This window comes from Verruconis gallopava, assembly GCF_000836295.1.
Source record: "Verruconis gallopava strain CBS 43764 unplaced genomic scaffold supercont1.44, whole genome shotgun sequence".
Taxonomy (NCBI): domain Eukaryota; kingdom Fungi; phylum Ascomycota; class Dothideomycetes; order Venturiales; family Sympoventuriaceae; genus Verruconis; species Verruconis gallopava.
This window is the reverse complement of record NW_015622180.1, coordinates 89179-114805: the sequence shown is the minus strand read 5'-3', so window position 1 is coordinate 114805 and position 25627 is coordinate 89179. Positions and strand designations below refer to the sequence as shown.

Below are 25627 nucleotides of genomic sequence, written 5' to 3'. Positions count from 1 at the left end.
GCACACCAACAAACCTTCGCTCTCTCCTCGCTCTCCCACATCTCCGTCTGTCTTCCGTGCCGGCTTTTCTGAACTCCTGTCACAAAGAAAGACGCCGCAGACATGCCAGCTTTTGGAAAGCTTTACACCCGCAAGGTACGTCCCCCTTTAGTGTTGCCGGTCGTGCCATCCTCGCATACTCACTTGTGCTGCTGCTCTAGGGCAACGCCCGCTCTACGGCAATTCTTGCTGTTGCAAAGGCCAACAATCTTGACCTGGAGATCGTCGAGGTTGCCCAGCCGCCCAGCGCTGACTACCGACTTCTCAATAAACTGGGAAAGATTCCGACCTTCCAGGGCTCCGATGGCTACGTCCTCACCGAGTGCACTGCTATTGCTATCTACCGTACGTCGTCTTGATCCCATTCTTCCATAACGAAGAGGGAAATCCCCTTCATGTACCTTTCCTGTCGCCCTGATGAACAATCACTACATTCATTACAGTTATCCCTGACTGAAAATCCCTGTTGAGTCATGTATTCACACTCTGAGCGGCTGAAGTCACTTCTTTTCTCGCCCCAATCTTCTACCCCGCCACAGCTTTGCTAATGAGATGCACACAGTTGCTTCGCAAAACGAGAAAACAACTCTCCTCGGAAAGACCAAGCAAGACTATGCCTCCATTCTGAAGTGGCTCTCATACGCCAACACTGAGATTTTGCCTAAGCTTGCTGGCTGGTACCGTCCCATCAAGGGTCTCGATCCGTACAACAAGAAGAATGTCGAGGAGTCCCAGGCCGCCGCCCTTGCTGCCGTGCATGTTGTTGAGGAGCACCTGCTCGTCAACACGTACCTCGTCGGCGAGCGTCTGACCTTGGCTGACATCTTCGTTGCCTCCATGCTCGTTCGTGGCTTCGAGGCCTTCTTCGACAAGGCCTGGCGCGAAAACAACCCCAACACCACCCGCTGGTACGAGACCGTTACTGCACAGCCCATCTACACTGCTGTGTCCGACTTCTCACCCGTCCCCACCTTTGTTGACGAGGCGCTCAAGTACACACCGCCAGCAAAAGCCCCTGCGCCTAAAAAGGAGGCCGCTCCAGCTAAGAAGGCCGAGCCAAAGCCCAAGGATACTGCGGAGGATGAGGAAGATGAGCCGGCTCCGGCTCCGAAGCCGAAGCATCCTCTCGAGGCTCTCGGTCGTCCAACATTCGTGCTCGATGACTGGAAGCGAAAGTACTCGAACGAAGACACGCGATCTGTTGCACTCCCGTGGTTCTGGGAGAATGCCAACTTTGAGGAGTATTCGTTGTGGAAGGTTGACTATAAGTACAACGATGAGTTGACCATGACCTTCATGACGTCCAACCTCATCGGTACGTTCCTTGTCTCTTATTGATATCGCATTGCTGACAACCCCTGTTCAGGTGGCTTCTTCGCCCGCCTCGAAGCTTCTCGCAAGTACATCTTCGGTGCCGCCTCCGTGTACGGCGTGTCCAACGACAGCGTCATTCAAGGCGCGTTCCTCATTCGTGGCCAGGAGGCACTCCCGGCCTTTGACGTTGCTCCAGACTACGAGTCTTACGAGTTCACAAAGCTCGATCCGGTCAAGGACAGGGAGTTTGTTAACGACATGTGGGCATGGGATAAGCCCATTGAGGTCAATGGCAAGACGTACGAGTGGGCTGATGGCAAGGTCTTCAAGTAAATTTGTTAGTCCTTCGTCAAGTTGTCTTTGTGACACGTGATGATTGATGGATTTATGTGTGGATTTATGAGGTTTCACGTGGGATGGGACGGGATGTGACGACGCGCAAATTTGACAATTTGCAGGCATGAGAGACGAAGCACATTGAGCATTGTCGGGACTTTGTTCTGGCATCGGATTGCGATACACTGACTTCCACATAGTCAAGAAGAAAAATAAAAAATCAACCAGTCCATAAAACATGCAATCCATGCACATATCGTTAGATGGCATTTCACCTTTTGTAGATCGCTAGCTTGCTCGTCAACATTACCAAGCACATTAATCTCTGCGTCTAGACCGCCCGGAGCTGTGTATGTGGTCAGCATTATCCAGGGCGAGTCCAGGACGTAGATGCCATGAGCAAGAAGTAATACGCAGAACCTCTGGACTTTGAGGTGGTTGTTCATTCAACCAGTTTGTTCATCATTTCGTTTTCGATTCGACATATCCTAAAAACCCGTCTGTTTCACCAAACCTCCTATCCGTGCTCAGGATAAGACCGAGAAGAAGTGATGCTGAGAAGAAGAAAAAATAGTCCTCATCATAAATCTTCTCTCGCACGTGCCTCCACAACGTCTACAGAGGGCCGACGTAGTCGTAAACCATGTTGTTTCTCTTCGTCTGCTTTCCCTTCTTGACGACCGACCGCCGCACATATTTTCTCTCTCCGTCGACGATCGCAAAGCCCCACACCAGACGCCCCTCCCAGCCATTGGCCTCGCTGATCACGATGCCATCGATGATCTCGTCGTCGTCGACAATGTCTTGCGACCAGCCTGCCTTGAGGTAAGCCTCGTCCGGGTCTTCGTCGCTGAGGCTCGACAGCTTGATGCGACGATTGCGACCCTGCACGAGGCCGAAGAGCATGTCTTTGTGCTCGCGTGAGACGTCATCGAAGATACGCAGCTCGGTCGTCTTGATCCCGCCCGTGGCGAACTGATCGATGTCAATGTGCTCGAGACCGTCGTCGCCAATGTACTGCTTGATGGCGAGCGAGATGGACGCAACGCTGATAGCCTTGCGGGCCAACCAGCCTATACCTTGCAGCTGCAAGGTGTCGTCAAATGGGTCCGATTGAGTCTTATTCTACGGCATTTCCCGCCATCAGTCTCATCCTGGACCAACGCCTTCGCGAAGAGCAAACTCACCACGTTGTATCGCCCTTGTAAATTTTTGAGAGTCACGGTCATGGGAGCCGCCATTGTCAATTGTACCACAGTATGCCCTCGATGCTTAGCACTCTTAGTCGTTCTCTACAAGCAGGAAATCGCCCAACACGCAGGTCTGAACTGGAAACTCTGGCACAGAGTAAGTTCAAGAAAAAAAAAATATATACAAAGTGAGATGAAAAAAGAGGTGCCTGAATCGACACCCATATATACCGATGACCCGTGCGGCGAATTCATGTCCAAGAGGAGCAAAAGCAGAAGCTTGACGGCACAGAGGAAATCTAACCAAGTTTCGGCCACTGACACGGGCCGTGATAGTCAACTGGATGCTTTTCCCGAGGACTGGAAAGCCTTCCAGGCTCTCATGTGAGCAGAATCTGTTGCATTCTACTTGCGATCAGTTGCCCCGCAGTATTACCCCGGGCGATGTGCGCGGTTGACAACATCGCGTCGGCTATCATGTAAAGCCCACAGGGGGGAAGAAGGGTTGAAATCAACTCGATAAATGGTAGAAAATCACGGGGCGGCCGTTTGCGGATTCCCACGCCGTGACTTATGGTCATGGTGAATTCATCCTCATTTCCAACGTGAGCAGGGAAGCGTTTTGGATTCTTCACTCCCGTGTGACAAAATTGGATAACCCTATTACCTCGAGCTTTTGATATAAGACAGGAGGAGAAAAGATGTCTTGGTTTTGACTTCCATTCTGCGTTTTGAAGGTTCTGCAGCTCTTCTTCCTAATGTCTACATCCCGCTAAATGTGATAACGATGAGAAAGCGTGGCATCAATCCTATAACTCCGGGCTTTTGGTACATTTTGCTTTCTAAAAGAAAAATGCAACGCATTTTATATAAGGTGTTGTGAAGCAGTTTAGGGACCATCCAATGAGGGCGATGAGTTAGTCCTTCGCTGAAAATGTCACGTCCGCGACTTGTAAGTCTAGTTCAAGTACGACGCCAGCGTCTTGCCTCAAAAAACTAGGACGCACCAAGAACTAACATGATTTAAGTAGGATTAGGCCTTTCACATGAGGATACTAAGAATGAAAGAATAACTCAAGTTGTCAGCATGATGGTTTGTGCGTCCTTCACGCACCTCTAAAGTACGATTCGAGAGAGATGAAAACAATAGCTGGTAGTGCCGTGTCTTGAACATATTGTCTTCCTACACGTCGAATCATAGAGTCTTTTTATTCTTTTGGTAACAACTTCACGATTCCCGGGCTGCAGATAACGATTGTTGAATAGTATCCTTTTTGCGAGAATAGGGCGATAGTGGACTCACAACGGCGCCGAAAACCGAAAAGTGGATCAAAGGAAGTACTTATGGGACAAAATTAGTGATGCATCAATTATACTTGTGACCCATATTGCCCACATGAATAAATAAGCCATGAGAACTTCCCTTGGAAAGAGCGTCCCCTTGTCATTTAAGAAGGACGATATATGCTATGTCGGTGGAGAGTCTGCCAAGACCATTGATGATTACCCGAAGGAGACTTCAAATGACATATCAGCAGGCTAGCTGCCACTTGTACGCTATCATTCAATGTTTTGGCGACCATAATCAATTTAATGAAGATTTGAGGGGCATATCAAAAAATATAGAAAGCGCAGGTACCTTGCAGCTCCGAAATTGAGCTTGAGAAAGCACTTTTAAAGCTAAAGTCGGCAAGAACATTCCATATGAGATCTGCGATGGGTAAACCTGAATAGATTTCGTTTTAATTTGACGACATGAGGTTCAGCAAAGCATGGGTGCGGCTCAAGTTTCAAGTCATTATAACGATCTAGTAATGCGCCATCGACTCCCTTGGTCATTATATGTCCTTAGGCATGAATCGGGCGTCTGACAGAACAAACAGACATTAACCAAAGAAGACTGATTCTCCAAGGAAGTTCACCGCAAAGTTAGTGAGCCTTCTAAGGTTGCAATGCAGGACAAAGGATCAGGCACAGAGCAGCGAATAGACTGAAAGGGAAGCAAGGACCGAGAAAAGCCTGAGACTCAGGACCCGTTCCTCTTAGTAAGACACAACCACATGGTAAAGTACGAGACTCAAGTGAGATACTCTTATCCAGACGTAGTGTACGAAACCTCTCCATGAGTGGAGTAGACTGAAATCAAGAATGGTAGAGTACGATAAGAGATTGTGGTTGAGCAGCACTGAGAACTTTCTCAGACTCCAGCTGTCGACTGACTAAGCAGGGAACGAGCGAGATGTGCGATCCTTGGCTTGAAGCATATCTTCGATACGAAAACCTCTTGAAGGTTGAGAAGAAATACTGTGCCTAGCCGGATCGCAAAGCGACCTCCGCCACTGAAGTGACACCGATTGGACAAAACGTCAGACCGGTGCGTGGCTTTGGAGGACGCGGGTCATTCTTCGCACGCAGACTAATTGGCACGATATGGAAGAGGAAAAGCGTGACAATTTAAAGATGTGCGGTGGTCGGATTTGATAAAAGCCAACGAAGCATCCTGGAATCCGTTCCGGCGTGCTTCGAGGGGTGAGATGCATCAAGGGCGAGACAGACGAGCGCGTTGAAGAGGAATTCAATCCGTAAAATGACTTTTCACGAGGCTTCGAGTTCGAAGGGTTTTTTTTTGATCCTTATCTAGTACGTGATTGATCCGATGCATGTCACGATATTTTGTTTGACGAATAATCGCAGGAAAGTCGAGAGTAAACGGAGAAGAAAAAGCTTTATGGGAATGGGATTGTGGCCTCGTGGCCTGAGCTGCATCAGGCAGAAAGTGTAAATAGACTTTCTCGTCGCGATCTCGCGTCTCTTCCCCGCAACCCCACGGCTTCATTCAGCGCGTCTCCATTGCAGAGACCGGGAAGAAATCAGCGTAAAAAAAAAATGGAGACGGCTTTACTCACCGAGCATTTGCGGTTCACGCCCTTGGTATGCATGCAATTCGTGACCATAATTTAGAAAAACCTGTTGTTATACTCGGCTGACTGTCCAAATATGTTCCAGACACTGCTCGACGACATAATCAACACCGTAAATGAGGTTGTGACACGTGCTGTTGATGCTGCGGAGTCCGGTCTTCTCGCAACCGACCCTGCCAATCTCGGTTTCGACAAATTGTACGCCCAGTCGAACCGAATTCCAGACACGGACGATCGGGGCGCTCCGGTGTACCCCGAGGCACGGCCGGAGATCGAGGAAGGTCTGCATAAACTGGAGACTCTGCTAGAGAGCAATGTGGACCGTAATTTTGACAAATTTGAGATCTACATATTACGAGGGGTTTTGAACGTTCCCGAAGAACTTGTGCCCTGGGTCAGGTTGGGGCATTACGAAGGTATCAAGCTGCGCACGAAAAGTAGTCAAGAAAAGGCGGTGACTGCAGAGGAGGTGCAGGAAATGCAACAAAAGCTAAGGCAGACCAAGAAGCTGAACAGGATGCTGGAAGCGAATGTGCGTAGAAACGACGCAGCGTTGAAGCAGCTGAAAGCACTCTTTGAGCCGGCTTCGGCGGAGATGAAGAGAGAACAGCAGTCGCCGGGAAAGCACGATGCTACGTCCACTGTTGAAAACAAGGGCACATACGCCTTCCTTACCGAGGGAGAGGCTGCCAAAGCTTTGGGCGTCAGCATGTCGACAGCCGCGAGCGCTGGGCAGCAGAATCAAGACGGTCCACTGACAACGAACACCTCCTTTGCTCTGTCTCAGCTACCTGCGTTGCGTGCTCTGCTGGACGAATTGCGGCCGAAGCTGGCGGAGCTGGGAGACGCGGAGATGGCCGTGGCAGAGAGCAACAGCGCGCGCGAGAGACGGCTGTACGTGAACAAGCAAGCCCGGAAAGCTGTCGAGAGACAGGGTGTCGATGTTGGCGTCTCTGTAGAGGGCTTGGGCCGAAGGGTGCAGGAGGACGAGCTCGTGGCGCTGGAAAGCATAGCTGACGCGCTGCCTGCGAAGAGGAACCATGTAGATGTCGATGGCGACGAGGAAATGGACGCCTAGCCTTACAACGTCTGGATTCATGGCAAGGGCATGGACACTTACCGCGTGAGGCATGTGTTTTATGGTGGGCGGGCAGATAAGTAAACGGATTTTCTAAGCTTGTGATACCCAGGGGACAAAAAAAAAAAAAAGACATGGGGTGGCGGGGCGTTTGTCTTTGGCGCTATAGGGATACTCTTCGTAAAACTTTGGCCATGGCTAGGCTAGAGAATCTCTCCGGCAAGAAGAGGAAATTTACCTTCTTCAGTGCATCGTCGCCATTCCACGCTGTCGACACCACCACCTCGCGGGCTCGTAACCGTACCGATCGATCCCACACGGGGCATTCGGTCAGGTCGACACGTACATATGTTCTTAGCCGCACTGTCTTTTTCTCATTTATTTACTTATTGTTATCATTACCATTATCATTATTCATACTTGTTTGGCTCATAGTTTGGTAGGATGCCGTCCATTGCCGAGCTTAGCACCGCGCACACCTCGCCCTCTTGTTAGGCACGGCGGACGCCTCAGAGGACGGACAGGCGCCTCTGCACGCGCGTTTTCTGTCGCGGGCCGACGACGCGCTGGACGTCCTCTCGTCGGCGTCCAGCTCCGCGACGATCTCCGCCACGCGTTCGTCGCTCAGCAGGCCCTTCCGCCCGAGACAGTACATCTCCAAGTCACCCCTGTGCACGGCGACGTTGCTCGGCTTCAGCTGGCTCATGACCCTGTCGCCGCGGCCCGCGTTCTTGCACAGCTGCAGAGCGTAGTTGAGCGTGTGCCTGTGCCGCTTCTCCCGCACGTAAGCTGCGCCGGCGTCGCTCTTGGACCGTTCGTGTTCGGGGTAGCTTGCCCAGGCCGCGCGGTCCCGCACGCGCCCGTTCCTGGCGGCGTCGATGAAGTCCCCGGCGACGCGGAGCTCGCTCGGCCCCAGCGCGGCCGCGAAGCTGCCCTTGGGCTCCTTGCACATCCGCTGCCGGCCGTCGGCCTCGACGCGCACGTTGGCCAGGCCACATATCGCCGGCAGGTCGAGGAATCTCTCCAGGCAGTACAGGTGCACGTAGCCGGCGACCAGGAACGGGTCGTTGAGCTCGCCCTTGCCGAAACCGTATCTGGAGCTCAGCTCGTCGAGCGCGACGCGGTAGTGGCCGTGGAGAAAGGAGCCGTTGTTCCCGTGCACTCGCATGGGGCATTCGCGGAAGCGGCACTTGTCCAGGCTGGACGTCGGGTACCGCCGCTTCGAGTCCGCGGGCGAACGCTGAATGTAAAGCGTCAGCCTACAGTCGTCCGTCGCGGGGTGGTGATATATAAAGTCCTTCAGTCGGCTCGCTGACATGCAGTTTTCCGTCAGCTCATGCCATCGATTGTAGCGGAAGCTGCGGCTGCTGTGCGGCGTTGCCCACTCTCCCCCGAGAGGATGCGGGATCGCGGTGTAGAACTGATCGGGGTTGTAATGGTTAATTTTGCTGGTTCGGGAGGTCTTGCCCCGAGTCGTCGAGTTGACGCGTACCCAAGGTTTGTCGACTGGCCGAACAGGCCTCTCGCCATAGAACGTATCCTTCTCCCGGGGAAGGCCTGCCTTGTTGCCATATGCCGGCGAAGAACACAAGGTCTCCGGGGACAGACTCAATCTGGTTCCCCGCGAGTGCTCTCGTTGAAATGGAAAGGAATCGAAGGCTTGCACGGGCGATTCATTCACGCATAGATTGTCATTAAAGCATAGCGCGTAGTCGTTGCTAAAACAGAAGTCGTCGCACTTTGGTTCACATAAGTCGATGCCGTGCGTTGTGTTACTCACATATACTTGGTACCATGGCATGATACTATCGTTAGCCATAAGTTCGTGGTGCAAGGCAGGCTGGGCCTGATGCTCCAACCCGGTCTGGATGTTCTGAAGAATCCCATTTGCGAACACGAGACCGGCATCATCGCCGACGTCAACCGCGTCTCCCGGATCGAATATGGTTTGGTTCGGCGACGAGTACGGGTCGCCTTCTGTGTCCATGGCCGAACTTAACATGCCGAGTGGCAGAGCGGGGATGTAGTTCTCTTTGCTGGCGCACAAGCCCTGGCTTGGACCTACAATCTGCCCGTTTGCCTGTAGGTCGTCCAAGAGAGACTGAAATCCCACAGGGTTATTGCCGATAGCATCCATGCAGAAGTCTTGGTGATCAACATTCGTAATTGCAATCCCGCAAAGCATACTCAGGTCATCCACTGACGGTACGTGCGATGGCGAGACGACCTGTACGTCGTTGCGCCTTGGGTTGTCCAAGGTGAAGTCTGGTTCCTGCGGTGAGGAATCGACGTAGTGAAGAATTTCCTCCTCAGGGATCATACTGGCTGCGGATTGTCACGGCCTCCGTGCAGATGGGCTCGGTGAAGCGGAACAGATCTTTACAACAAGGCAATGTGACTACGGTTCAATACGTGCATGCCGTACCAGATGGGATGGACGCAGAATCAAGAAAGCGAGTCTTGGTTGAGGCGGAAACGAGATCGTTGATCTATACATGCCAAATATGTAAGAGGAGACGGCGGCATAGTTCGCTCTAGGTCGAGGACGCGTTCTTTCACAATACAAAGGGCTGCCTTTGAACATTCAGGCATTGCCTTTGTCTCCAACAACGGAGAGATCACTGATCTTGCTGAGCTAGGAAAGCCGTGCTTGGAACAAAGGCGAGCACCATGACAGCGCCATTGTATGGCCGTCGAGAACGACGCCCCGTCGAAGAAAGGGGCGGGTAACGGAGCCAAGAACGGGAAGGTCGGCTGCTCGCGAGAGTCGAAGATTCGAATCCGCGACAAGAGCGGACGTTTTTTGCACTGCGTCCCATTCGCGACTTGGCGAAATGCGACCGAGACGGGCGGGCCAAGCGAATCCGAGAAACCCCGACCAAGTTTGAGCTCGCACAGTGCCAGATCGTGAAGCGTGTCTTGACAACCAAGGCGCTGCTGGCCAGGACTGTTCACGCCAGGAGGACTAGCGCGGGTGGTTTGCACGTGGGGTGTTGACTAATGCGTTTTGGCGTTTTAGGGGCTGCGGCCCCCTTCAGCCTTTCTCGCATCGGGACGGGGCATAGTTCGACAGTCCTGCCATCACAATGCCGCGCGACAAAAAAAGTTTGACAGTCTGCCGTTTCGTCCATGCCGTGGGACTGAACGAGGAGAGCGAAAAGAACAGAGCTGGTGCCTAACGAGCTTCGCATACATTGACCAGGGGCCCGTGATGATGAAGGACCGAGTCAGATGATTAGAAGCTATGGTATAGGCAGGACCCCGAAAGGTCCCACCACCACCAGCTCCTCCTCCTTCTTCTTCTCCATGGGAGTGTTCGTTTCTGTGCGGAACGAGGCTACCTCGCTTGCCCTTGGGCGGAAACTCCCGGCCTGCACGACATTTGGCTCGTTGGGCGACGAACGGAAGGCGAACATCGTTTCAAGCTCTTGTACAGGGCCATCCATTCGGAGAGAAGGAATAACAATGCTGCTCCTGCTGGGTCTGGGTCTGGACAGCTCACCAGGCCAAAAGCCGAATGGTTGGTCAGCGATGCGTCTGCGTCAGCTTGATCTGAAACGCCGATATCCTCCGACATTCAAGCAGAGTGACTTGGCCAGCGAGCAAGGTGTTTCATGATGGGGGAGGCTGGCCAAACGCAGTACGTGTCGAGGACAGAGTTTACAAGTTGGGCGGCATAGACGGCACTTACGACGACACGATGTGGATGTGACGATCGCGTACAGCGTTTGTCAAGCCTACGTTGAATGATCAGGGTTGGGCATCAAAGGTCGGGGCGTCCTCTTATCGCGGCGGTCCAACAGCCTCACTTTGCTGAGCCCGCGCTGGCGAGCGCATTGTTCTCAGTCGGACTCAGGATTCAGACGGTGGCTGAGGTGGCATGACTCTGGAACATCAGCTTATTCTTGTCGCCCTAGCAGCAGTAGTGTAGGAGTAGGAGCAAGCGTGACGGCCAGTTCCCGTGGGACAGAAATTTCGGGGGCTTAGCCTGATCAGAAACAGGCTTTTGCGTGCGTTGTATGCCGTCTCCCGATTTAGAGTTTATAGCAAGCCACAAGGCCCTTTTTTTTTTTTGATAATTCGCCGCGCTGGTGGTTGGTAAGATTGAGACGGAACATTTTTCATGCGGGGCGGGTGCGCAACGAAACCTGCAATGCGGGCTGGAGCGTGTACTTGAGCAACAGCGGATGACGAGCTGGGCTTGGGCTCGACGGATGCCGCCCTTCAGTCACGGGCATTCTCGGTCTGCTTCAAGGATTGGGGAAAAAAAAGGTTGCTAACTAGCTTCGTGGTGAGAAGAATAAGGACGATGATGATACGACATTGCGATGGCAACGCACAGACAACGGGGCCACGGGTTCATGACTAGGATGGGTCCAGCAAACGGCGCAACGTCGAAGGAGAGCCGTTTTTCTAGAACAGATCGGAAAACTCCGAGCCAGGTGCGCGCCTTACACGGGTCAGATGGTCGGAAAGAGCACGATTTGCGGGCATTGTAGGGCTTCTAATACGGGAAGAAGAGAGGAGGCGAGAGCGAGGGAGCGAGAGATAAGGGGGGGTCATCCCGAGGGATCCCTCTTTCTCTGTGTTCCGTAGGGAGGTACGACTCGGGTTCAGGCAGCCAAGTTTGTAGCTCAGCGTTTCAACTTCTGCATCAATTCTCGCGTGGCCAAGGCCCTCTTCTGAGCTGGCTTACGACCGATTGGCCGGGCGGACAAGGCCTGTTTCCATCAGATGAGCTAAAGTCGGACGCCGGCGACGTGGTCGAGCGGAGGGTACTGGGACGTTCGCGCAAGGGCTGTGGCAGAGACGCGACAAAGACGAGCGGCCAGCGATGGGAGACAGAAGAGGAAGAGAAGGAGAGGAGAGCCGGGGGGAGGCGACCAAACAGAATTAGGCTGCATGTCCGACGCCGTGAACGACGCCAGCTTGGAGGTCGCCCGCTGGCTTTGTCGCGAGCTGGCTCGGGTGGCAGCGAGAACGGGCGCACAGCTGTGCTCTTTCCCAGCACGAGACGGGCATCAGCCAGAGGCATTCTAGCACGAGAGCTCCAGGCGGCGGGCGTGCAAGGCGTCCAATGAGAAGGCGCCTGACGCCGGCCGTGTTCTTTGGGCCGGATACGATGATCGGATGATGAGGGCAGCAGTTCCCTGTCGCACCACGAGGAAGCGGGAGGGGGACGAGAGGCCGATCTCGAATAGAACGGACGGGCTGGGCGATGGGCAAAAGCGATGCAAGTGGGCTATCCTTGCTTCCCGGGGCCGGCGAAATAAAGTCATGCAGCATGACGCAGGTACGCAAGCGCTCCCTGTGGGGCCGGGGCGAGGAAGACGATTTCCATCGCGATCGCTCAGTGGCACAGCAGCGGCCGCGCAGTCGTGGTCGCGGGAGAGCGACTGGCAGAACAACCAGCCGCCAAAGACGACGACGACGACGATGGTTCGTTGCGGGCGGAAATAGGAGCGGACGCATTTTCGGTGCGGCGGAACGCTGAAAGCCCGCGCGATGGACAAAGGCTTGGCCGGCGTGCGACGACCACGAATTGTTCTGCGCAAAAAAGGCGCGCGACCACCGCCTCGCAAGAGGGCTTCTGACGAAGCGGAACGCGGCGGGTCGTGGATGGGGGGCAACTGTGTGGAGTCTGTATGGCATTCAGAAGGACGAGGCAGCACTGGCCAGGGAACAAAAAACTGGCGTTCGGAGCGAGAAGGGCGTTCCCGGGCGCTTAGACAGGCTGATTTCACGCGGCAGTAGAAACTAGCAGGAGGAAGTGGGAAAGTGGCAGACGGAACACGCAGGAGAGAACCGTGTACGTGTCACAAACGACGAGGCCGACTTGGTCAGGCGAAGAGAACCGAGGGCGCGATCGAGAAGGAGCCCGTTTACGGCGATTGAAACGCGCCCCCTCCGCCCGCCCCGCCTCCCTCGACCGAGGGCAAATGAAGCAAAGACGCTCTGTTGGTGAAGCCGGAGAGCTGTGTGCGTGTCTGCGTCCGTGTGTATGCGGACGCAGAGCGCGGCAGGGCGCTTTCTGACAGGTGTTGGCGCGGGTGCGCTTCGATTGCCAGAGCCTGCCCGGTCACGGCAAAAGTGACGGAGGTGTCGACTTACGACGGCGGGACGCCGGGGCTCCGACGGTCAAGTGACAGCCGGACGATGGTGATGGTGATGATGAGCGATGAGAATTCGTGACGATGGAGGGACGAGTGGCAGTTGTGCCGGCTGGCGAACAGCGGGGCTGCGGCGTGTCGACGCGCGAGCAGGTTTGGCACTGGGACGCAGGGCAAAAGCAAGCCCGGCCGGGCGGTTCGCCAACATGGCGAGCTTGATTACGAAAGGGAGCAGCGCACGGGATGCGTGAACGCAGGCTGCGAGGGTCGTTGGGAGATCTTAGCGACCCAATTTCGTCGTCGTCGTCGCAAATGTGACCTGATGTCGGCGTGTTCCAGTTTGAATCATGGGCAGAAATTGGGCGCGTTTGATCGGGTCGCTTTTATTTCTCTTCGCTTTTCTTGCAAGGGTGGGGGGGGAATAAACCGATTTGCGTCCATGGTGGAGAGGAGAGATGGAGAAGGACAGCAGATGACAGAGAGAGCGTGTACGATGTGTGGAATGGCGCCGGCGCTCGTCGCCTGTGAGCGCGTCGCCGAGAACTATGCGTGCGTGTATGTGCACAGCGGGTCTCCTTCTTGCGTCGTTTCCCGCATTCACTCTGTGCAATTCTCTTCTCTCTTCCTCTCCTTCTTCTTCTTCTTCTTCCTTTTTCCTGCGCCGTGCGAAAAAGCACGGTCGGGCAGCTGAGAGCAAGGCTTCCAGCATGGGCTGCATTATGCCAATAACCTGTGTGGCGTCGGCATGGGGCCCAACCACAGTCAGCCCAAAATCTGATGATTGCGCCGTAGATCTCAAACGACGCTTGTTGGGTTTCCTGCTACACGTCCTGCTGCTAACTTTTAGCCTGCTGCTGCTGCCGTTGCACTATTGGTTTTATTTTTTTTTTTTTTTCATTTTCTTTTCTTTCATTGTTTCCTGACACTCTTAGGGCTGTGCTCGGTCATGCTCTGCGCTTGTGCGCCGGCGTCCTGGCTGTCTTGTGAAATAGTTCCTGCACTACGGAGAGCCCAATGAGGGCCGTGGACGAACCGGGAATGAGAATAGCAATGCATATAATTTCGCATCATGGCATGACATCAGTCCGGGCGCCTCCCCGCGCTGTTCAGCTGCTGCCTCTCCCACTCTCTAGTCCGTTCCACACGGGCGGGTGCTTGACTGAGCGCAGGCGCGCTGAGAGAGGGGGAGAGACACAGACAGACACACACACACACTCTTTCTCTCTCCCCCTCAGAGACACAGAGACGCAGGAGTGAGTGGGCGTGTGATGGGCCAGCGCATGTGCAAGTGCATGTGCGCTCCCACCAAGACACCGCGACCATTGCGCTCGCTCCGTTTTTCTGGTGGTGACGGCGTGCTGTTCCGCCATCCCAATCTTTCCCTCCCGTCTTCGTTCGTGCTGAAGTATAATAACGTCTGCACGCCTGTTTCGCGTCGCTTTGGTTGGCTTGACCTGCCTCCCTTGTGCCTGCTTCTGCTTGCACTTCCGTCCAACTTGCATCTCAAATCCCCTTAACCCTCTCGCCCGTCCGTTCGCTCGCTCTCTCGCTCGCCCACTTCACATACAGTCCCACCATCCGTCCCAGCCCAGCTTTGTGTGTCTGTCTGCCCGCCTGCCTGCCTGCCCGGCTTACATAGAGAGCCAAAGGGAGCTCGGAAACGGGCAGAGTGTGACCTGTGCTGGGGCCGTTTCTCAGCGTCCGCAAGCACCTGTACCGCCTTGCCTTGATTGCTGGCCGTGTCCGATCTGTGGCCGACACTAGGCCTGTACATTACCGGTTTTCCCTTGAACACACCCAAAGAGCCCGCAAGGCGCGAGAGACGCAAAAGACGGCGCTCGTGCTCCCCGTCGCCAGTGCTGTCGTCGCCCAACCAACATCGACATACAGCCCGTCGCATCCACCGTTGTCGTCGTATCCATAGCCACCATCTCCAAACTACCTCCTCTCCCCAACGCTGCCTCCAGCACCTCCATCCATCACCACCACGCACCATCTGACCGATCCCCCCGTCTCCCTCCCCGATCCTCGCCTCTGCCACCAACCACGACCACCAATCGCCAGCCTGTCACCGGCCAGCACGTCCGTCTTCTTCGTACATGGCATCCAACCGAGCCTCATCTCCAGACCCTCGCTGATCTTGGAGCCCGTTGCGCGCAACCCACGTACCCATCGGTAAGTCCAGTTCCTTCTGCATTAGATCCACCTCCCGCGGCCAATTGTGATCGCCACGCTGTCCAGAGAGACATTGATAGCCAAAAAGAGACGAGAGGTGTGTCCCATGCCCGATCTATAGTACCTGCTGTTAAGATTCCCTTCATTTTTTCGGACCAATGCGAGTTGTCTGCTAACGCTCTTCTTCTGACAGCGCTGTCGCGCGCTTTGTCTTAAAACCCACCACTCGGGCCTCCAGCCCGTCGCAATCATATCAGCCTCCCTCCGTCATTGCACGTTTTTTTTTCATTTTTGCCCGAGCACTTCACGCCTGGACCAAGCCGTGCCTCTTGGGAGAGACCAGGGCCTGACCCCGTTACGACTTTGATGGTCGTTGCTTTATACCTCTATCCCGGCCAGCTTGGCTACCCGATCGCTGCCAATTGACACGCTTCGCTCCACGCCTCACGTTGCCTCTGGAGCCAGGAACATCCTCGAAGCAAAGCGACTTCATAACTTGCTCGACTGCTGACGCGCTCAGTCCGATCGAACACTTCATCTGCGACCCCTCTGTAAGCGGAAACGTCTTCTACGTTCCAATCATTTGTCCCAAAGAAACCTCCAGCCAGTGCGGTCGCTCTTTTATTTTTTTTTAAGCCTCATTCGATCGGTTCTTTTACTCGAAAGCGTCCTGTACTTTTTTTTTTTCGACTCCCATCGTCTTTCTTGTAAAGAGTCTGCCGTCCGGCACGAACCCACACGCACACAACTACACAAACTCACCAACCTGCCCACACACACTCACACACACACTCACACACACACTCACACACACACACGCACACATAAACACGCACGCATCCACACGCGCACACATCCATTCTACCCCCACCCGGCCTCCCCACCCACCACAAAGCTTCCACCAGCTCTTCTATTGCTTTCTGCCCGAAACGCAACACCTGACCTTCCACCACCAAATCCAGCACAAGTCCACATTGAAGCCTGACTGGAGCCCGGTCTTTCTCGACATCCTCAACCAGCCTCATCCACATTTGCCACATCTTCTGTCCACACCCGGCGTCAGTGCCCAGGTAGCTCTGCGCTGTTCCTTCGAATTGGCCCGATCCAGGCTTCAGAGAGAGGCTCGTTTGTGCTGGAGTCACCCAGGTGAAGCCTAGAGACGAGTCTGACGGCTTCCACCCGGCGCGAGAACAAGTGAACTGCCGAATTTTTTTTTTCTTCAAAAAGGTCCCTCGAAAAAGTCGAAAAGCTGGCTATCGTCTATGCAACCCCGCCTCTTTCGCCATCGGCGCATCGGTCAGCCTTGGAAGGGCCCATAGCAAGTCTAAAGGGCCGCTCCCAGGTGATGGAGAGCAATGATCCTCGACGCAGACAGAGCCATCCTTCAGGATACTCAAGCCAGCAGGGACTCCTGCAGGCTTCGTCACAATACCCAGCAACCAGCGTGCCGGACAGGTTTCGGTCGACGCAGCTGGGTATCCAGTCGCCAACCTCGGCACCAACCACAGCGCGAAGCGGGAACCTTCAGAGCTACAGCTACGGTTATGGGGAGAGCAGCTCCTTTGCCGGCTCTTCCATGACCCCAGGCTCGATCTCCTATCAGTCAGAGTACAGCCAAGACACCCAGCGGCAGTCCCAGTCTTACGGCCAGTACAGCTCAAACATGATTTACAATGTGCCCAGCCAGCAGTCGGCCCCGTCGCAGTCGCCGTATGAGAGTGTGCAACAGTATCAGCAACCGCGCCAGACGGCTGCGCTCGACGTCCTTCCCAATCAATTTGGCGTCGCACAGCCATACTATGCCGCTGGAGAAGGTGGCCCGACAAGCGCACCAGTCGCTGCGATGGGAACGCAAAACCCTTCGACGCAATACTCCCAAATGTCTTACGGTTCTCAACCCTCGGTGACCCGCGAATCGATGCAGTCCACATACGGCATGACGGGCGCACATCAAGGCTCGCAGAGTGGCTACGGACAGTCTGGTTTCTCCGTGAGTGAGCTGGAGGCGGCTTACAGCCAGTACCAGACTGAGCTCAAGAAGACATTTGAAGCCATACGAGACGGCAGATTGACGGAGGCGGGTAACTCTTTAGTCTCTATCTCGGAATGGTTACTGGGCAACGCAGAAGCTTTGGGTAAGTTTTTCTCTTTTTTTTTTCAAAAAAAAAAAAGAATCAGTTTTATCATTTTCTCTTCCTTGGCGCACAAGTTGGAATTGGGGCTGAGATTGACTGTAGGACTAGTGCGTGACGACGAGCAACTGCACGCCGATCGACTCAAACTTTGGGAGCAATTTAACACTGCGTGGCTCTCTGCTTTGCAGACGCAGCGAGACATGACCGTCGACATGATCGACACGGGGCAACGACCTCAGTCTCCACGTACAATGATGGACAGCCATCAGATGGAGTCGATGGGGAAGGAACTGGTTGAACTTTGCGATCTCATGGAAAAGCATGGCCTGGTAGATTATCAAATGGGAGTTTGGGAAGAGGACATCATATCGCGTACGTTTCTTGGCTCAACCATTTGTTACAAGATGACTGGGCTAATGTGTGACTGCAGTCCTGAACAGCTGTCTTGACTTGCTCGAGGATTATGACGCATCACGATCAAACTCCAATCAGCTTCGAAGATGAAAGACGGTCAAGAGCCAGGCATTTTCAGCCTTTTCAGACCAGGCCTGTTTTTTTTTTTTTCATTCCTCCGCCATGCGGTGTACATACGACTTGATTCATAACTGGTATTTGAAGAGCATGAATTACTCTGCAGGATATTATTTTTCTCCATTTAATGTACAACTACGGCATGGATGCGAATTGCAGTCATGATTACGGGGCAATGTTTTTACAATAAGTTTACGGCAAAGAATAGGATCATTGGGAAAGCATGACTGGAGTTTTTTCCACTGCGAAAGAATGGGAGGGAAAAATAAAAAGAAAGTCCTGCTGTCGGGCATAATGTCAGAAAGGGGTGGGGGGGAATGTATGACAAAGGACGCTCCGGAACGATTTGTCGTGTAAGCACTTCAAGCTCGCTCAACCGCTTGGATTGTAACACCATAACCTGTTTTCTGTATTGTTTTCGACCGGCAGTCATCTCGTTTTTCCCATCTCCCGAGGAGATGGCGCAGCACATAACAGGAATGTGAGAAGAGCATTTTTGATTTTTTTTTTATTCTTTCCAAGCTTCGCTATTCCTAACCAACGGGCTGCACTTCCGGTGGCATGCAAGCTTCTCACGGAGCCCATGAGCACAGCCCCGTTCGCTTGAGGGTCGATAACCAAGAAAACCAAAAAAGGAGAAAAAGAAAAGAAAAGGGCATGAAGTTGCACAATCACGCGAGCTTCCATGCGGGCCGGTCGGTGTTACCTTGCACGACAGGGCCGCAGTCACCTCATCTTCATGTCAGCCCAATTTTTTTTTCTTTTTCCTGTTATTTTTTTTTTCAGGCGAAGGAGGAGCGCCTGGTGAGGACAGAGAGGGCAAGAGCGAGTGAATTTGGTCCAGCGAGGGAAGCGAGATGACGCCTTCCATTATTGCTGTTGCATCCATCCATCCATCCACCTAGCTGAGTGCTTTGCCTCCTTCGTTTTGATGTTGATTTTCTTGTGTTTTTATTTTTTCTTCTAAACCCGTCAGTAGGTCTTCGCCTAAACCCTCTCCAACCCCCCTCTTTTCTCCCCGGCAGATTATCTCCGTAAAGCCTCAAATCATGTTTCCGCGACGCGAGAGTGTCGAACTTGGCCAGAACGCCCCGCTCTGGAAGGCGAGTTCGGAATCCAGGCTGTCATCGCCTGTCACTTGGGGCTTTACGTTGGCTGCGTGTGAACCCGACGCCATGGAACCGGGTCCGCGGAAAGGTTGAGATGAAAAAAGAAACGTTTGTGTCTGATTGTGTCGATTCGTTCGCGAGATCGAGATAGCCGAGCGATGAGCTTTGCGCTAAATTGGCTATTTTGCGCAGCCTGTGGAGCTCCCCTTAACAAGGAGGGTAGAGAAAAAGAAGCCCACCATCTCGGCTGGACGGTAATAAGTCAGCCCCCCCCCCCCTTCCCCCCTCTTTTATCTAAGACATCACCACTTACAGCGCGGCGTTAAGAGATCGAGAGCAACGGATCTTGCAGATACGAGCCCATTCCCTTGGGAGAAAAAGGAAAAAAAATCGGACCCAAGGTGCGCGCGATCGTGCCAAAAGCAGGAGCTGGGCTACGTTAATTGAACCTTTTGCTTATTAGCTCCTTTCTTTCTTCTTTTTTCTTTCTTTTTTTTTTCCCTTGGCAATCATGTCGTCCTCTCCCGGAAACCGGGAAATGAGAACGACGGGGAGGAAGGAGTGCACTTGTTCCTTTTTGTGACCTAACCCAACCCTTGACGGTCGACTGTGTTGTCTCCATGACACTACTTTTTTTAATTTCAACCAGATGGGTGGTGTTCACTTATTGTAACCCCTGGACTGAGGGTGGGAAGCAAGGGCCGGGGGTTGCTGGTGCAGCTGTCCTACATGGATTCTGGGTATGAGGAAAAGCAGTGATCGGCGAAGCGAATTACGGACCAGAGTCCAATTGTTTTTCATCCGGAATTCCAAGGCCACGGCGCTCACTCCCTGCAGATCTGGAACGTATGGTGATTGCTCCCGGCACGACGGACCTCCCTCCAGCTTGACGAGACGAGTTCTGGTTCCCCCCCCCCCTCTCTCCCTTCCCCCATTATTTTCCCGAGCATACGGGAGCCACCCACTCACCACACACCATGTTCGATGCGCCGCCTATTTGCTTGACTAAAACCATGCACACACGCCCCATGTCGTAATTTTCTTTTTCGTGTTCCAGGAGGAACAGTTACGAAACCCTCATTTGCGTCTCAGCAACCTACTGTTGCGGCTGCAAATGCTGCCAGGCCAATAATATGGTGCAGAGTACGGAGAGGTACGCTGCCCTCTCAACCCCCCAAAAAGCAAAACCAATGAATGGAGCAGGCTTTTTGCCCACATTCTCACCCGACGGGCAGCAGTAACATCGCAATGCTTCTGGCCATGCGTCATTATTTCCGCTTTCTGGCTACCCAGAAGCTTGGGTAGTAGACCCCTTGCCACATGCTGTTGGGATTGTTGATGTATCCGGTGCTAATCTGCATCGTCTCGTGTCTTTCCACTTCGAAGCCCATGGTGTCTAGAAGGGCCATCACCTCATTCTCCGCCAGCTCTACAGAGCCAGGGTCGCCGATCCCTTCATCGGTTGCGACATTGCCAAGTCGACCGCGGGTCTCCCGCTTGTTAGCGCTGCTCTCACCTCGTCCCTTGTTCCTGTAGGCCGCGGAACCTTCAAAGTGCCACTTCAGTGGACCCACATTGATCCAGACGCCGCCTGTCTTCAAGCAGTGGCGCACAGCCTCGACATATTTGATCACGTTCGGGGCGGTGTCGATGAAGAAGATGCTTGCCACGGAGTCGAATGTCTCCTTCGCGTCTGCTTCTTTGTACGCGACACAGAAATCAGCGCTGGAGAAGGACATTCGCTCGAAAGGGTGGATGTCCGACTGCGAGGCGACGCGCTGCAGCTCCGTGGCAGGGTGCACGTCTGGCACGAGAACGCTACGCAGCTGGTCCTGCCTGTTGACGTGGTTGGAGAAACCGTGGATCCAAGGATATAGTTCGTACTGCCCGGCATGCGTGGTGTGGTTGAGCATGTGGTTGGACGCGACGAGCTGATGGTACGAGATCTCGTTGCCCTCCACAGCGTAGCCCGCCTTGGTTGCTTCGTAGACGAAGCGACCGAGGCCAGCGCCGGGAACGAGCACTCGGACGACCCCTCGCTGCGAACGAGGGATGGACTTGTACTCTTCGTCCAGAGCTGCGATGACCGGATCGTAGCAGGCACGTCTTTCGGGCGCGCCTTCGGCGCTCCAATCGCGGTACAGCTGCTTGACCGTGCTGTGAGCCTTTTCCTGATCGTGCGGAAGCGCTGGGCCCTGCCAATCTGCACGTGTCGAGTGACTGATCTCACCCTCTGACTCGGCATGGCTGTACGGCGGCTCGTTTGGAGGTTCGTCCAGGCCGTACATGGCAACCCCGCTCGCGACAAAGGCTTCGGCTATCTTGGCGTTGACCTCAATGGCATGATCGATCTCCTCCAGCGTCGACAGCAGGTTGAAAGGCGGAGCGGACAGAAGCTGCCAGTGCTTCTGCGGCAAGGCATAAAACGCTTGTCGACGCTTGTGCGTGACGTGGAAATGCGCCTGTTCACGGTATCGGCTGCGGCTATGTGAGCAAAGATGTGTACATATATACATGCGGCCAGACTTTTTGCTGGAAAATGAGAAACGCACTGGAACGAATTGATGGCTGCGTACAAGACGCGTCGTTCCTCGGGGTCGGCGAGCGGATCGAACTCTGCGTCCGATGTGCGATCGTACCCCTCCACAGGCCCGTCGCTTTGCATGTCTTGAAAATTTCTTCCGATCTCTTTTGATGCCGAGTCCCAGGTGACTGGCGGGTTGAACAAAAAAGGGGGTTTGCGGCTGTCGTAAGTTGAATTTTTGTGTGACACGTGAGACGCAACGATATACCACACGGCGAGTGTAATGATCGCGAAGATGATGATGATGATGCTGCCAACGATGTGCTTTTCTATACACACGTCACACAAAACACAGGGATGCGTGAAAGCCTGTCGAAAGGCCGATCAAGACAGCAAACAAATTTGGCTTGGTACGGTATGAAATCAAAGAGGCCGCCATGCTCGAGGCGTGACCCGGACCCGACCCAATTTTTTCTGAGAACTGGTCAAAGCTCCTACAACTCCATAAGTTAGATACTGTATATGCGACATCTGCGTCCAAGCTTGAAGTTGCTCACCACAAGGCCGTCCTGTCCGGCTGCACAAAAAAATTTTTTCCGCTGCACTAGACAGCTCGCTTCGCACAATGGCAGAAGACCAGTCGGTTGGCGGGTCGAGTGAGCTTATTTCTGCGCCAACACAGCTGTCTCTGCCGCTGCCGTACGCCCCATCGATCCGAATTCATCTCCACCTGACCGTCCAAAGGACGAACACGGTGCTGTTCCTCACCACGTCGGAAACGGATGCTGCACCGACGAGCTGTCCGCTGGGAAGCTTTGTTTACGCCATCCCAAATGTATGCGACCACGTCGATTGGCCACCCTCTCCCCCTCCCCTCCAACCGTTCGTTTCTACATGCGTCTGCTCTTGAATCTTGATGCTAACGCGGACGCTGTGTAGCGGAACCCTTCGTCGCCGCCTCTCACGACTCCGCTTTACAGCCAGACCCGGACGCTAGATTTGGCGACCAGGATGGCGTCGACGATCGCTCGCAAGACGGGGAAGCCCGCGTACGTGGGCAATTCAATGAGTTTTGCCGGTGCCGGCCGTGGAGGGGACGCCGACGAAGAGATCGCTGGATTCAAGAGGATAGTTGACGTGGTGATGGCTGAGATAGAGAAGTCCGATGCCGCGAAGATGGTCAACGGGACTTGAAGGGGCGTCGGTTGCGTCGTGTTCGTGTTGCAAATGAAAACCGGGCTTCCTTGGATTCCTGGCAGATTCAAAGCTGGGAAGACAAAATCAAATGCCTTTCCCGGGTGCAGACTTGGGGAGCTGATGCAACGGCTAATTTTGGTGGTCTGTTGCGAAAGAACAACGTCCAGTCGTCCTCACTGGACGTACTCTGCATATGGGAATGGAGAGAAAACGGAGTCCAGCGCACAAGGCAGAGGCAGAAAGTGAGCCGGGAAGGAACCGCAGCTATGCCGTCAGAGTCAACAGCGCATGTATGTACGCTCTGCCTTGAATGCTTCCAAGAGACGTTGATACGGAAAAACGTGTAAATTATTTTTGTCCGTGATGGCTCTGCTAAGATCCAAACCTATGTACAAGGCGTTGCCTAACTCCAGATAATGACCAAAACACGAATTAGAGACTGTTTCCATTCGCGACGTATAAATCATCAGTGCGCACAAGAAACGATTCTCTGCGCCAGGTTTTATTTTATGTTTTTCCTTTTACCTCTTTATTTTGGTAGGCGGCGTCAATTCTAACTTTGGCTGCGTAGCACAGCAAGTACCTGATGCAAGGCACACCCCGCACTCCGAAACCGGCAGGCTCATGTTATTTTTCTTCGCAGATTGATATACAACGCCGAACTTCGTACAAGAAACTCTTGCAGAAGGAACAAAATATCCATACCAAAGACAGAGAACCGCAAAGTAAGGATGGCTGGGAATTACGAGCTCCTTTGTCTCGAAAATCCACTGCTTGACATCCAAGGAGGGCAAGGCATTTCTTTCCTGCTCGAAAATGAGGACGGTTTGCTGACCGTGAAACAGAAACGAGGAGCTATTGAAGAAGTACGACCTCAAGCCAAACGATGCCATCCTTGCCGAAGAGAAGCACATGGGTCTGTACGAGGATCTGTTGAAGACCGATGCGAAGCTCATCCCCGGTGGTGCCGCGCAAAACACGGCTCGGGGTGCCGCGGTAAGCAACGCTTTTTTCAAAATTGGCTTGCGTAGAGATGGATAGAGAGAGAGAGAGAGAGAGAGAGAGAGAGAGAGGGAGAGAGAGTATTAAAGTATTGATTGGGTGACAGTACATCCTGCCCGAGAAGTCGGTCGTCTACCTTGGCTGCGTTGGCAAGGACGAATACGCGGACACGCTGCGGACCGAGTCGGAGCGACAGGGTGTCCGGGTCGAGTACCGCGTCGACGACGAACATCCCACCGGCCGTTGCGGCGTCGTCATCACGGGTTCTAACCGCTCCTTGTGCACAGACCTGGCGGCGGCCAACTGCTACAAGCTCGATCACCTGCAGCAGCCGCACATCTGGGCGCTGGCCGAGCAGGCCAAGGTGTTTTACGTCGGCGGCTACCACTTGACGGTTTGCGTGCCCGCCATCATGGCGCTCGCGGAGGAGGCCGCTGCGAAGAACAAGATCTTCGTCCTCAACCTCAGCGCCCCGTTCATTCCGCAGTTCTTCAAGGACCAGCTCGACCAGACCAGCCCGTACTGGGACTATCTGATCGGCAACGAGACGGAGGCGGAGGCCTGGGCGAAGAGCCACGGCCTGCCCGAGACGTCGACGGTGCAGGACATTGCCAAGCACCTGGTCAACCTGCCCAAGAAGAACACCAAGCGAAAGCGATACGTGGTCATCACCCAGGGCACGGAGCCAACCGTCGTCGCGGAGCAGGCCCACGACGGCGAGGTGGTCGTGCATGAGTATCCTGTACATGCGATCGCGAAGGAGCAGATTTGCGACACCAACGGTGCCGGGTAAGGCTTTTGTTTTTTCTCCTCCTCTCCCACACACACACACACACACACACACAAAACCAACATTCAAACTGGATGGCACGTATGCTGACGACTCGAAAATTAAAATAGCGACGCTTTTGCCGGAGGCTTTGTCGCTGGCATCGTACAAGGCAAGGACCTGGCTACCTGCGTGGATATGGGCCAGTGGCTTGCCAAATTGAGCATTCAGGAACTGGGTCCAAGCTATCCTTACCCGAAGCAGACGTACTCTGCGTGAGAGTATGTATATACATATACAAGGTCTAAGATGGCCAGACATTCGAAGGAGACGAAAAAAAAATTACTTGGAAAGCTGTCCAGGATTCTTCAACGAACTGGACGGGTATTTACAACTACGGACTGGGCGTTTTTATGTGTGAAAGATCTTGGAACCAGATACCAGGCCATAGCTATCAACAGCGGCCGATTCACATGTTCAAAATTCGCAATTGCGAGTCGCTAGACTAGGTACCGGCACATACATGTGTGTTGAGAGAAACCCGCATAGAGAGATCAAATGCGACAACAAAGAAGCTTTAAGACACACCCTGTTTTCTTCTTCAATTATTTTTAATTTAACGAACACATACGGTGCAAGAAACGGCCATGTACGAGATGAGTGTATCTATGGCCCAGACCAAAATGCCTAGGTGGAATGTCACACATTGCCCAAAGCTTATACGGGGCTCTGAGGATGCACCACGGTGCGAAGACGGACACGGCGAAGGAAATGGGGAAAAAGTCTGTTCGGAAGACCGAAGGGCCTAGTGCGCACAAAGTTGCCGTCCAAGTTCACATTATAGAAGCATGGCACGGACGGCGTCAAATTGAATACGAGTTCAGAGCAAAGTTATCGCCGCAGCGTGCTGCTTTTGGCATGCGAACCTCCCCGACGTTTCGTGCTATGTTTCGTTCCTGCAACTCGTGCAGCAAGATATTTGCATGCATCCATTGAATTCATTGGAACGTGCAGAGTGAGACGGTTCGAACGAACCCGGCGTCGTTACCCGCTGGTAAGATCCTAGGGGCGTGAGCAACTCATGTGGCATATAGAGCCTGCGCCGGATTGAAAAATTGAGAGACGGACTTGCAAGAGCAGACTACGAACGAACTTGAAAAAAAAAAAAAAAAAAAAAAAAAAAAAAAAAAAAAAAAA

The 25627-nt window shown here is 53.6% G+C and overlaps 8 protein-coding genes across 8 annotated transcripts; 6 read left to right on the top strand and 2 right to left on the bottom strand.

The window, feature by feature from the left end:
* The first annotated feature begins 6 nt into the window (after nt 1-6).
* PV09_08655 (uncharacterized protein) lies at nt 7-2139 on the top strand. Its single transcript, XM_016362582.1, has 4 exons — nt 7-135; nt 201-384; nt 602-1354; nt 1406-2139. Exons 1-4 carry the CDS (start codon nt 103-105, stop codon nt 1684-1686), a joined length of 1251 nt encoding a protein of 416 aa, XP_016209595.1. The 5' UTR covers nt 7-102; the 3' UTR covers nt 1687-2139.
* On the bottom strand, nt 1962-3031 carry PV09_08654 (uncharacterized protein). The gene is made up of 2 exons (XM_016362581.1): nt 2877-3031; nt 1962-2814 (listed from the first exon to the last, which is right to left on the bottom strand). Exons 1-2 carry the CDS (start codon nt 2928-2930, stop codon nt 2305-2307), a joined length of 564 nt encoding a protein of 187 aa, XP_016209594.1. The 5' UTR covers nt 2931-3031; the 3' UTR covers nt 1962-2304.
* A 2675-nt stretch (nt 3032-5706) lies between these two features.
* Nucleotides 5707-7013, top strand: PV09_08653 (uncharacterized protein). The gene is made up of 2 exons (XM_016362580.1): nt 5707-5810; nt 5886-7013. The coding sequence occupies exons 1-2, from the start codon at nt 5766-5768 to the stop codon at nt 6876-6878; spliced, it is 1038 nt and encodes a 345-aa protein (XP_016209593.1). The 5' UTR covers nt 5707-5765; the 3' UTR covers nt 6879-7013.
* A 2994-nt stretch (nt 7014-10007) lies between these two features.
* On the top strand, nt 10008-10840 carry PV09_08652 (uncharacterized protein). Its single transcript, XM_016362579.1, has one exon. The coding sequence runs from the start codon at nt 10110-10112 to the stop codon at nt 10494-10496; it is 387 nt and encodes a 128-aa protein (XP_016209592.1). The 5' UTR covers nt 10008-10109; the 3' UTR covers nt 10497-10840.
* Nucleotides 10841-16362: 5522 nt separating this feature from the next.
* On the top strand, nt 16363-18242 carry PV09_08651 (uncharacterized protein). Its single transcript, XM_016362578.1, has 3 exons — nt 16363-17298; nt 17401-17670; nt 17729-18242. The coding sequence occupies exons 1-3, from the start codon at nt 16509-16511 to the stop codon at nt 17800-17802; spliced, it is 1134 nt and encodes a 377-aa protein (XP_016209591.1). The 5' UTR covers nt 16363-16508; the 3' UTR covers nt 17803-18242.
* A 1639-nt stretch (nt 18243-19881) lies between these two features.
* PV09_08650 (uncharacterized protein) lies at nt 19882-21910 on the bottom strand. The gene is made up of 2 exons (XM_016362577.1): nt 21491-21910; nt 19882-21416 (listed from the first exon to the last, which is right to left on the bottom strand). The coding sequence occupies exons 1-2, from the start codon at nt 21601-21603 to the stop codon at nt 20207-20209; spliced, it is 1323 nt and encodes a 440-aa protein (XP_016209590.1). The 5' UTR covers nt 21604-21910; the 3' UTR covers nt 19882-20206.
* A 49-nt stretch (nt 21911-21959) lies between these two features.
* Nucleotides 21960-23107, top strand: PV09_08649 (uncharacterized protein). The gene is made up of 2 exons (XM_016362576.1): nt 21960-22297; nt 22402-23107. The coding sequence occupies exons 1-2, from the start codon at nt 22088-22090 to the stop codon at nt 22654-22656; spliced, it is 465 nt and encodes a 154-aa protein (XP_016209589.1). The 5' UTR covers nt 21960-22087; the 3' UTR covers nt 22657-23107.
* Nucleotides 23108-23314: 207 nt separating this feature from the next.
* On the top strand, nt 23315-25409 carry PV09_08648 (uncharacterized protein). The gene is made up of 4 exons (XM_016362575.1): nt 23315-23449; nt 23505-23655; nt 23768-24450; nt 24562-25409. Exons 1-4 carry the CDS (start codon nt 23391-23393, stop codon nt 24707-24709), a joined length of 1041 nt encoding a protein of 346 aa, XP_016209588.1. The 5' UTR covers nt 23315-23390; the 3' UTR covers nt 24710-25409.
* Nucleotides 25410-25627: the final 218 nt, after the last annotated feature.